This window comes from Periplaneta americana, chromosome 13, assembly GCF_040183065.1.
Source record: "Periplaneta americana isolate PAMFEO1 chromosome 13, P.americana_PAMFEO1_priV1, whole genome shotgun sequence".
Taxonomy (NCBI): Eukaryota; Metazoa; Arthropoda; class Insecta; order Blattodea; family Blattidae; genus Periplaneta; species Periplaneta americana.
In genome coordinates, this window is record NC_091129.1 from 52,631,739 (window position 1) to 52,645,263 (window position 13,525).

The 13,525-nt window shown below is 34.1% G+C and overlaps 1 protein-coding gene across 1 annotated transcript in view; it reads right to left on the reverse strand.

The window, feature by feature from the left end:
- LOC138711623 (pecanex-like protein 1) overlaps positions 1–13,525 on the reverse strand; it is a 112,959-nt gene that overhangs the window by 15,258 nt on the left and 84,176 nt on the right. The window contains exons 15-16 of the mRNA XM_069842757.1: positions 11,218–11,552; positions 10,101–10,241 (exon numbers count right to left, since the gene is read on the reverse strand). Of these exons, the coding sequence (XP_069698858.1) occupies positions 10,101–10,241; positions 11,218–11,552 (476 nt within the window). The remainder of the gene's footprint in view (positions 1–10,100; positions 10,242–11,217; positions 11,553–13,525) is intronic.

Consider the following 13,525-nt stretch of genomic DNA (forward strand, 5'->3'; position numbering starts at 1 on the left):
GATCTTTGTTTTTTTATGATAGTGTGCATGTATTTAAAAATATTCGCAACAACTGGCTCAATGTTAAGAACCCAAGAAAAGCATTTCAGGTGCCCTTTTGGTAAAATCTTGAAAATCCTCTGACTAATGCAGAATCAGAAAAAGAAAGTTATGACATAAAAGAGGTTTCATTTTCAGATATTCGAAGCTTGTATGTTAAGGAGTCTGACATGCTTGTGAAATTATTTATTTATTCAAATACATTTGAGCAGCAGAAGGTAAATTTAGTCGTATACATTTTTAATGAAATGACTGTCTCAGCTCTAAGGAAACATGGTTTTGCAGATACAGCATACTTTGTTCATGTGATTTTGATTTGGTGGTCTTTTGTTAACATAAAAAGATCTTTGACTTATGTTGTGACAAACAATACTCTAAAGAAACCATTTGAAAGCATTGATGATGTAAGATTGGCTTTTCTTACTAATTTTTTGGCTTGGCTTAAGGAATGGAAAGAGATTAGCGACAAAAACCATAGTATGTACTGTTTGACATTAGATACATATAATGCCTTGCATCATTGCACATATGTGCTGAGAGAAATTATTGTATATGCACTAAATAATTTAAATGTGAAATATGTTTCACCTGCTAAATTTCAGACTGACAATCTGGAGTCTAGATTTGGTCAATACAGATAGCTAGCAGGTGGTAATTATAATATAAGTGAGACACAGATATTAGAAGCTGAAAGAAAAATTGGGATTAAAAGTGTTTTAGGATTTCATTCAGCAAGATACAGGCAGGTGAGGCTTTCCAGTGAAAGTTTGGAGGAAAATAACGACATTCAGAAAAATGAGAAAGAAATAGATAATTTATTTTATGATATTTTAAATACTGACTACTTAGGGAATTTAAAATGTGATGAGTCAGGATTTCTCTATATCTGTGGTTATGTTTCATTCAAGGTAAATGCAAAAATGAAATGTAACTCTTGTAAGTGTGCTTTGATAAATACAAATGCATGTGACGATGCATACTTTAATGATATAAATAGAGGTAAGCTGTCTGTGCCTTCTGATTTTGTTTTAGGTGTATGCAAACATGTCCTTGGAATTGTACAGGCTCTGGTTTCAAAAGAGTATGAGGAACATTTTTTGTTAACAAATCACCAAAAGAACGTTATTGAAGTTCTTGGTAAACTTGCAGTCGTAAAAGGCAACAGTTTGATTGCAAATTTACATGAAAACAAAGAGATCTGATCATTTGAATGACACTGTAATTGAGAATATCATATCCACTGTCAGTAACATATTGCTAAATAATTACTCTAGAGCAAAGAAAGAGTTCTCAGACAAATTGAACAACAAAAGAAAATTGCAGATAAGTTTTTCATGCAAATTAAAAACCCGGTTAAATAAAGAAGCATTTAATGACAGTATTTTAGTTTTATTTCGTTAACTGAACCCTCAAAAATAAAATACAAACGTAACCTTAAAAGAAAGTGCTCACAATATGGTGGCAAGTCAACAGCCATTCAGTATCAAAGATAATAAATCAATTTCGTTTCGAAATAGAAAAGTGATGTGCTCGTTTTTAACAGCTGTGCAACAGGACAGGACGGCAACTAACCCGCTGTGCGACATTGCCACATAGCATGGGCCGGGCCATGACTAGAGATGGCTATGCATAAAGCCTACGTCAATATAAAGGAACTACACTTTTCAATGATGAAAGAATTATTTAAATCTATAGTTTCCTGAGATTGCCTCATACAAACACACAAACACTCTCTCTTTATAATATAATAATATTTAGTATATTATAAACACATATCATATCATCCATATATTAATCCGATTGCTGTCAAAGGACTCCAAGGCAGCCTTAAATAAATGCAGAGTCATTTGTTTTATCTTTATTACTCGTATATTAATCTGACGTGGCCATGATATAAAAAAGCAATGTTATTTTAAAACAGATATATCTCGCCATATGGTAATGTAGAATTTCTGCACGGAAATATCATTATGTATTAATACTTTGGTACATCATAGTAATATTAGTCCTATCAAAATTTTACATGGAATAAAACTTATCAGAAATAATTAAAAAAAAAACTTTTGTTATGTAATATTTTTCATGAAAATCAATAAGGGAGATATTTCGATTTATTTCATCAGCCCCTTTTAAATAAAGTATTTTGAATGCTATATAGCCTAAAATCTAAGTTACAACGAACTTAATTTATATTTCAACTTTCATATAAGTCAGTTCAGCCATTATTGTGTGAAAAGGTAACAAACATCCAGACAGACAGACATACAAACAAAAATGTCAAAAAAGCGATTTTCAGTTACAGGATGGTTAATTAGACATGTTAACACCAATTATTTTTGGAAAAGCGAAAAGTACCAGAAAAATTTCGGTTACAGATTTATTATTAATATAGATTACATATTTTGTGATGTGTTTATTTATTTTTCCAAGTTAACAGATACAGTGAGCATTTAGTTATAGTTATTCGCCACCAGTCACATTAGTGATGCTCAGCTAACATGTTGTCATAGCTCTATTAACACAGAGTTTCCTTACTGTATGTATACTTATACTGTGATAATACCGAAAGCCATGACAACAATGTGTGGGTAGAAACATTTTACAACAGGAAATGAGAGAATGTAAAGTGAAATGTACTCTTTCTGTTATTCCTCTCTCTCATGTTAAGCTTCTGGAAAAGATGAAAAGGTCTTACAAAGGCAAGTTTAGATGACAAAAACAGTAGTTATATTGCTGAATATATGTACTTTACTGGACTAATATAGGATTAATTAGAAAAAAATTAAATATTACGAATTTTTCTGATCAAATTAAAGGAGTGCTGAACCAAACAAATATTTTTTCATATAAAGTAGAGCAACCCACTTTTGGTCGAGACTTTCTTTTGCGACCCCCCCACCTCCCTTTCCGTACCAGTATTAAACCTCATTCGAAAATTATAAATCCTTGTAAAATCGAAAATAATGATAATTTTTCTCAAAATCAATGAATACCATCCAAAGTATGACCAAACTGAATTATATATGGTGCAACAATTACACGAAATATTAGGTAAACATCATTTCTAGTACTACAAACTATTACCACTATGGCACTGCAGCACTAGTTCAATGCAAAGTGGTAAATTCCATCACAAGAAGGGTGTTGCAAACTCGTATTTTCAGCAAAATTTCTGAATGCATGGGTTCATTATATGAAAATATTCTTTATCACACAGAAGATGGCTTTCTTGGGGTAACGTGTTGAAAAGAGTTTTGCCTGACTTTCAATATACAAGACGAGAAATCTGAATATATGCAAACCTATTTCCCAATTGAAGAATGTGGTCCCAAAACTCGCTCAGTCCATTTGGCCATTTTTATTATTTATTCATATATTACATATGATTTTTTTTTTCTATCATTATATTTTAAGTTTCTTTTCTTCCAAAACAACGCCACTTGTATATCACTTGAAAACAAGCTCAGTCTGTAGACCAGTGGGTAAAGTCCTTTCATAAAAATGGACTGAACGCATTTTGAATAATAGTTTGCAAGGCCAAGATGTTAACATTATAACAACCAGAGATAAAATTAACTTGTTTACAAAGAAACTTGATTTCTGGTCAATATCATTTGACAAAAATATATTTGATTCATTCCAGTGTATTAAAGAGCTCATAGAAAATTTTGTTACATATGATAAGACAAATACTGTGTTTTTGCGGACATGCAACCAAGTTTCCACAGTTTTAATGAACAAATTTTTGAGTACATTCTGGAAGAAACTCAAAACAATTACGACTATCACAAAGATTATGAATCCATTTTTAGGCAGTTGCGTTCAACTGGTAATTCCAGAAAATATGAAGGAAAATCCCAATTAAACATATACCTAGAAATGGAATGTTTAAATTATAATTTTTTCGCAAAGTGTAGACCAATTTTGGATCAAAAGAATGCAAGAATACCTCGAGCTTATAAAAATACGCAATTCTTAAAATTTTCCTTGAATTTTAAAATGATATCATTGTGTGTATGGAATGCTGAGTCCAGATTTGAGAAGCTTTTGGAACCAGAACTGAAAACTGTCCTCCTGTAACACTTTACAACAAAGAACTTCACGAAGCAGACGATGTTAAATATTCAGGTATGCATTTAGATCGCCGATTAACATGGCGTAAATATATTGAAACTAAACGTAGAGAATTAAATTTGAAAACATCAAAAATCTATTGGTTATTGGGACCTAAGTCAAAACTGTCATTAGAAAATAAACTTCTTGTTTATAAAGTCGTACTAAAACCAATCTGGACATACGGCATTCAGCTGTGGGGAACTGCTAGCAACTCAAACATTGAAATACTGCAGAGGTATCAGTCTAAAACTTTACGTTCCATTGTCACTGCACCACGGTATGTCCATAATGATGTCATTCATCATGACCTAAACATTTCAACTGTGAAAGAAGAAATCTCTAAGTTCAGTAAAAATACCTGCACCGATTAAATCAACATCCCAATCATTATGCATTAAATTTGCTGGATAACAGTCAAATAATAAGAAGACTTAAAAGGACCAATGCTCTTGACCTTCCATTCATTTTTACTACAGCTATTTGAAACATTGTTATTTTTCTTTTGGAGTGTTGTCATGGGATAACATCTTCACTCATGTCATATTCTTTTATAATATTTACTTATTGTCTATTGTAGACAGATTGTAAATGTGGCAGGTGTTAAATAAAAAAAAAAAGAAACAAAAAAGATTTGAGAAGCTACTTTCTGAAAAACAGGCACATTAACCCTTCTCCGGGCAACCTACTTTTGTAACGTTGATGGGCAAGGAGGGTCCGTCGGACCCACATGCCATTTTAATACAATGACAGAAGAAAATCATTTTCTTGTACACAATATTAATCTTCTTTAATAATGATATTATTATAGTGACCAATGTATCCATAATAATACACATAAATGATATAATTTTAGTAGGTTTTCATGCGATAAAAAAAACATGTTTAGTGTATGATCTACAATTTTTTTTACTTTCATCGTAAAACTCACATACATTTACACAAATTTTAGATTTTCTCATTTCTAGCACACACACACTCCCACACGTCATTACTCTCACACACTCACACGTCATCACTCTCACACATCATCACTCTCACGTGCTCACACGTTATCACTCACACTCTCACATCATCAGTCTCACACTTACACGTCATTACTCTCACAAACTCACTCATCACTCTCACACGTCATCACTCATCATCATTCTTACAGATTTTACACACACGGGTCACTTCACTGTTCTCATTACACACAGATTGGCCACAATTGTCACAGCTTTGTTTTTGTTTGCGCTTTTTTTCATACTGATACATATGACACCTTTTAGTGCTCTCCTGTAGTTGGGGCGCAGTTGATGTAGAGGCCTACTACCTCTTGGCATGAAAGGACCAATGGTCATTACAGTTTTTTCTGAAGTCCTAGTCTAGATCTTCTTTCAATTTGAGGTTGGATGAGACTTCCAGCAACAGCTACAAGGAACAACCTCCTATTGTTCTGTTTTCCAAGATTCCACGAAGGATGAAGGCTCATCCACACAACAAATGCAGTAATTTCACATACATCTAAAAGATTCATAAAAATGCAAATGGCCAGCGATTTGTACGTCTCTTGCACCCATATGCATTCACTAATGATCGAGTGTATCAGTATCTCCTTTTGTGCTATTACAGTGAAGAATAATTTGTGGTTTCTTTTATTCTTCCGAAATGGTTTGTGTGTGGTGCATTGCAGAAAGAACAACAATTGCCTTATTTGGTTTTGGTACATTGAAACCAATGTTACATATTTTGTAAATCCGAAGATGGATGAACACTCTGGCCGTCTTTTATTTGGCTGAAACTTAGGAGAGATGAATATACATATTTATGTGTACTGTTCCAACTAAGGTGAGACCATTACTGAGGAGATTCTCAGTGAGTTCTTTGTCAGTAAAGTAGTTATCGCAAGTTACATTCCTGTTTGTTCTTTGATAAGACAGTGTTTCTACAACCCTTCGACCTACTCCAGAGTGTACCCTTACACAGTTTTCTTTTCCGGTGTATGGCACACCATTTAGGGGATAGAAGGTTTTGGAGTCACAAGCCCACCATACCTTCATGCTATATTTGTTAGGTTTTGATGGCATGTATTCCTTGAAAGGACATCTACCATGGAATGGAATAATTTGCCCATCAACCTTTGTATCAGTATAAGGATTATAGGCCTAATATTTTTTTAAAATTCAAATTAACATTTTCCCAGACATCTATAACCAGGGCAAACTTATCCTTCTCACGGCAAATGGATCTTGTTGTTTTGTCATCAAGTAAACGCTAACAAAGATTTGAATCTCTTGAGACCCATGGTCGCTCTAAACACTGGAACACCATACAAGCTGCTCTATGGAATGTCATAATTAGTGTAATTTGCTTTGATGTGTCCTGCAGTTACTAGTAGACCGAAAAATGGCCGCAATTCAGTGTCGTTACAACACTTCCACAGGTGTGCAACATTTCTTTCTAAATACAGCCGCTCAGCCTTTTGATTATCTATGTCACTTATAATTGAATCAGTATAAAGATTGAAGGCATCAATAGATTTCCCAGGTGAAAGAGTGACTTTATTTATTGACCCTTCGATAATATTGTGAACCCTAGCTCGGCCTGTCGGAAAAGGCTGAGAGTTCCACATGGTGCCATCTTTACCAAAGAAATTACCAGTTTGAACAAATGCTTCCCCCCATATCCTAGTTCTAGACGGTCGAAACTAACCTCTTGTGGATCACATTGGTGATAACTGCTTTTCTCATTGATAGATAGATCCTCATCGTGATGGGTTTCAGGGTCATATGGTGGCTCTAAATGATTAGTAACTTCTGATGCTTCACTCTGATGATCAGATTTGCTATTATCGGCATTATCGTCTGGATCGTAGCTAGAATCATCTTTTCTTAGGTCAGGTTCTATAAACAAATCCTGAATGGATTCTTCACACAAGTACTTACGCTGAGTCTGTCAGAATATTTGACCTAATTACAACTCTTCAGTACAACAGCATAACTAAGATGCATTCAAATATACTGTAACATCTAAAGACCATACCTTTGTTTCTTTGACTTTCCTCGACTCTTCCATAACAATAATACTCCTACATAAAAATAAAGTAAAGGTGAGAGATTGTCCCTCTTTCTATTATAAACTACACCGTATTATGGCTAGCATAACTTCACAATGACATTTATATTTATTATAATGTATAATTGGTACATTTTTTTTAATGTCATTGTTGTTGAGCTTCGGAAATAATTTTGCCAACATTCTGTTGCCGTCAGATTATCACTGAATGGGTTGAGAGAGTGAAACCTCGTTACGAAGTGAGAAAAACCAATTAAATATACTATGGTACAATAGACCCTGCATGCCCGGTTAACACTTTAAAGAAGTAAAAGTGTTCCAGAACATTTGTGCAAAATATTACAATATTTTCCTTCTCCCTAACTATAAAAAACACAGAAATTAACAAAGTCATGAAATTTCAAGTAGGTAGAAATTATAGTTTTAATTTTATTCACAAAAATAGTAGTGCCAGGGCCCGACAGACCCTGGTTGCCCGGAGAAGGGTTAATTATTTTTTACTTTTTAACTACTGAAACATTTTTTATTATGTTCAATATTGTTTGTGTTTGTAAATATAAAAAAATGTTAATAAGAAACTTTTTTACTTATTTTGTAAATAATCTCGCGACCCCTCCCAATCCCTTATACAACCTCTCCCTGGGGGTCGCGACCCACACTTTGGGAAACGCTGATGTAGAGGATGTGTAGCTCATAGCAGTATTGAAGACTGCAACTCGAAATACGACACCATTCTCAATCTACAAGGCACTAAAGCAGCAGTTGTTCGCTGTAATGATGTCACTGTGAGATAAGCATGGCTTGTCACCCTCGGTGGTAAGACAGCCAGCAGCTAACATTTCAGTGTTATTGTTGGTTTTGGCTGTGAAAAACGCATGCAGAAGAGTTCAGTGTTATTTATTGCTGTGGCTGTGAGTGAGTGAGCTTGTGGTGTGCATACAAAACATATTCAGCTGTTTAATTATACTGTAATATTACTGACTGACTGAGTGAAATTGATGTGCATACTGTTTAATTATTCCTGACTGACTGATGTTTATTTGCGGCAACAATGCCTTCTTGCAGTGTTTACGGCTGGACTAATACTACCAGGAAAAATGAAAATATTAGTTATTATTCGTTTTCGAACAAGGACAAAGTCCCAAGTGTATACAGGAAATGGATTTTGTGTGCAAAGCAATCACCTTCAAATTTATACAGATGGATCTCTAAATCCTAATAATGGGACATCAGAAGCAGGGTATTATATTCCAAAATACCAATAAAGTTATTTCATACCATGTTCATCCTCCTCCAGTCTTGACACTGAATTGCTAGCTATTGATGCTGCTCTTCAGTGTATAACTCAAATTTCGGAAAAATCTATTTGCATACTTACCGACTCCAAGGGGGCTTATTTAATATAATTAAATATGTACCAAACCTATATGCACATAGAATTATTCCAATTCAGAAACAACTAAATAAACTAAAAAAACTCCACAAGGAAATAACATTTCAATGGATACCTAGTCATTGTGGTATACCTGGAAACGAGAAAGTCGATAATATTGCAAAACAGGCAATATATTTGCAACCAAGACCTCCTGAAGTGATATCTCTATCCAGTGCTTTTGCTTCAGTAAAGTCTCATTTTATAAACCTATGGATCAACAATTGCTCTCTTCTGACAAAGGAAAAATTTTACAGTCTGTACAAAAGAAACCAAATGACCTGGAAATGTACAAAAACTTGTCCAGACATATTCAAACATTTTTAACAAGAGCCAGAACAGGTCATATTGTCACACAATTACACTGATTTCACATTATTTCTGATAATCCTACTTATCTGTGGTGTAATAATGATGATGAATATTTATTTTTATTTTATTGGGTTAATTTACGACACTGTATCAACAACTAGGTTATTTAGCGTCATGATGAAGATCTGGAACACATTCTTTTATACTGTCCATCCATAAACCACAAAAGAAATAAATTATAATCATCAGTACCAGTTGCAGAAGACACAGCCCTGCAGTATATATTGACTACACCCCAACTCTGGCTACTAGCAAGAGCCATCTATAATGAACACCTATCAAAATACCCCTCATTTCACGTGAAAAACAACAACTGAATAGACTACAGTGGACTATAGTGGACTTTAGGTTGTCAGCAAACAGCTAGATACATTAAGAAGACTGATTATACAGGCATATCAGGACTTTTTAGAGTTGAATAATGTTTATCTATGATCTTGGGTTAGATACAAATTATGAGTCACACTTACACATAACATTGTTAAATGTCAGTAATTCGGTGGGTGTAAAAGATAAAGACAAACCTATATGTAAACTGAAGAGAAAATAAAAGAGTTTTCTATCTATTTTATTTCAAAGTGAGTATTTTACATTGTTACATAATTAATGAAAACCTGCAACAATTTTCACTCACTTCCCATCCTCAATTGCTTGCCACATCCAAAGTACAAGAGATGTCACGTGTTTTGATACAATTTGTTAATAAAACTTTGTTATATTAAAGAGGACTAACACAGTATCTGCTATGATGTCATTTACAGGTAAGATATCATGTCGACATGAAGCAAGCATGTTGAGTACATACGCGAATATACTGTAATATTTAATAAAATTCAATCAATCAATCAATCTGCTTAATGTATCCAGCTGTTTGCTGACAACATAAAGTCCACTATAGTCCACTGTAGTCTATTCAGTTGTTGTTTTTCACGAGAAGTAAGGGGTATTTTGTTCGGTGTTCATTATTTAATAAAATTCAAAATGCACAAATATACTATAATTATTCAACAGTAACTTGGCAACCAATGTTCCACTGTATACTGTTTTCCTCATAAAATCAATACTGAAGCAACAAAATGAAGCTTACCTGTCCTTCCATACCCTTCTCTGGCAACCAGTCTCGCCAATGAGAACGTCCCCCACGAGCTCTCATCTTCTCATCGGGCCAGACCACATCAATTCGGCGACCAAGATTAATTGCATCAAATACTTGATTTGGATCTTGAATCTACAATTAAAATATTGACATTGTTTAGTCTACTGTCCAAAGACAGGTCTGCACCACACAAGTGACACTAACAAGGCATCACTCATGAGGCAATTGGGCCAGGAGATTTGGGGTAGGGTGGCCAGTTCCCTTCCCCCTCCATTGCATATATCGCTGACTAGTTATGTATTACACTAAATATTGCCATTATTAAATTGTATTGTACAAGTAATATTATTCTTGTTGTTTGTTTTAACTAAATTAGTAAATAAATAAATAAAAAATAAATAGAACGTAAGTAAAGGTTAAAAATAAGAGAATAAAAGAAGTAAGATCTTTCCATTTATAGAAAGTGCATTCTAACCAATGAAAGTTTTAAACTCTTGAAATTAAATGATATTTTACAATCTTGCAACATATTTAGTAATTAAGCTATGGGAAAAACAACAGACACATTCGAAAAAATGACATCATGGCCAGTTGGAAGAATTCGGAAAGAAGAGCTGTAAATGTAGCTCAAGATGTTATATTAACAAAATTGATATTTGTTACCTTCTTTTATTTACACTCGCTTTAACTTGAAGGTCATATTGTGATTGTCTGTAGTTTATTAATGGGAATACTTGTTGCTGTCGTACTGTATCTATTATTTCGTAATAATTGGGGTCCAATCCGATGTTTGCCTTTTGTTTAACTGAAAATTAGTTACATTCAGTCGTGGAAAACCACAGAAAAACCTCGATCTGATTAGTCGACACTAGGGATCGAACCTGTGACCTCTGGAATGCGAGTCCAGTGCATTAACAATGAGCCATCCTGCTTGGTCGAAACTGACTTGTGACAAAAGAGAAGCGAATTGTTATGAAACGCACAAAATTTGTAATGAGAAAGTATGCATCACCTTCATAACATCGATTTTTCTCTCTGACTGATAGTAATTTTATTTATTTAGATTTTTAATTTGTAACTTACATTGTAAATGATTATATGAACTTACTCGCACTCTTTGAAAAACAGGTTCCTTTTCTGCTACGTGGTTGTTACTTTCCATAGTTTCAGTTTCTTTTTCTTCTCTTTTGTGACTTCCCATACTGCCCTGACTGAATGAACTTTCTGCTTTTGCTCCTGATTCAGCTGCAGATAAGAGTCCTGCGAGACTAGCCAAGGTTGAAGATGACGGTTTCCCTACAGAGGCTATGCTACCTCTGTTGCCTCCAAGTGAGCCACCACGTCCTAGAGAGCCTCCTCTTCCCATACTCCCTCCTATCTGACAGCTGTCCATTGACTGACTACCTGACGTGTTGTGCCCACTGGAGGGGTGGGCTGCATAACCTGAACATAATGTGCAAAATGCAATTAAAGTAAAACATTTCATATTTCATAATGTTTTGGTAAAATTTTCATATTTCGTAAAAATATTAATATTCTTTCATATTTTGTACGGTTTTTTTTGCCTCTGTTAATACAGTAAATCCTCGATTTAATGGAACTGGATTCAATGGACTTCAACTTAATGGACAATGTTTTCGGACATTTTTATTATTATATTTTTTAATTTTAGTATATTATTATTATTATTATTATTATTATTATTTTAGTTGCCAGTGGAAGCACACTTTATGTAGTTATATAAAATGTAGTCCTGTGTGACACAGTGATGTAATTTTGAGCCATGCAATCATCATTGATTGGTCACCAGCTGAAGCATGTTGTGTGCAGTGAGATAAAATGTATTTATATTTAACATATAACATTAATATATTCAAATTATAGTGTTATATTAAAAAAAATACTGATTTTAAAAATTCGCAATTTGATTTAACGTACTGACAACTCCTTGCTCCCAAGGTCCATTAATTCAAGGGTTTACTGTATTTCTGAAACTATCAATGAACCAGGCTTTCTGCATATTACAGTGAAACCTCGATCCATCGTTTTTTAGGGGAACAGGGAACAAAAATGATAAATACAGGAAAACAGTAATACCGGGAAACCATAAAAATTACCGTATTTAGGCATATAATAAATGTAGCAGTGTTAAGGACACATTCCATTGTTCCCTAGACAATTGAAGGGCAAAATACCCACATAAACGATATATTTAATTTTTAACAATTATCTTAAATAATGTAAAATCATAATGGACATGTCTCGTAATTTATTTTATTCATGTTTGTAAACTTACGATAAAGAAATCTACTGTTTGCTTAAATAGGATATAAAATAAACAACAGAATGATTATTATTGACTACACTGAATGCACCTTTATTAGAACACTATCTACACTATTTCTTGGACATTAAGCCTGGCGGCCCCTTGGTGCTATTCGACAGGAGTAGGCTATGTGCCGGCACCAGGTTTCCCTTCTCCCTTCCTCATCTTCATCTTCATCTTCATCACTCATTCCAGACATTACACTTACACATACACTCACCCTAGTACACGACATAACTCTCCACAGATAATACACATGTATAGTGTGACCCGCCGAAGTGTTGTACAATTAGAAAATGGGTCACAGTTCTGCCATCTATCTGCAATATGCGGAACCCGAATCACGCAAGTGAAGTGGGTAGGCATTGGATACACACACACACTATTTCTTGGAGAAAAAGTCTGCGATTAGCTTTCATTTTGTGCACATTTTATGCCTGAATTATGTAGTGAATTTCAGGTAATGATAATGAGATTGAGAATAATGCTGTTGAATACATCCTAGTAAAGTGCTAAAATGCCAAGTGCATTGTGAAGTGAAAATACGTCCAAAACAGAGGCAATCCGAGCAATGTGTTATTGCATCATGACCAAATACAACACACACAAGATTTTTGTGTCAAACTTTTCTGCAAAGGTAAATGTCATAGTAAATTTCCACATCAGATGACAAATAAGCAATTGATAGGAAAGAAAAAGCAAAGCAAAGACTGTTTCACTGCATCAAACTCAAAAATAGCTGCCATAGTATGTTTTGATGTCACATAAATATCATGGTGTTTGAGTCACGTGATATTTTTGCATTTTTATTAAAAATAACATAAAATTTAAGTTTTTGAATACATAGTATGACATTTAATTACAAATAATATTTCGGAATATGTATAATAAGAACTTTGTGTTAAATTTTAACGTACCTTGTTAACATGTTTCGACCTATTTTGGGTCATCTTCAGAACTGGTCGTTGTTGGTCTTGGCGCCTCTTGTTTCCTGTGAGGATGCATTCGTAGTGTAGAGTCAAAGAGTGTATGTGTTTTGAAATTGAGTTGTGTGCTGAGAATATCATTGGGGTGTGTTTTCGTGTGTCTG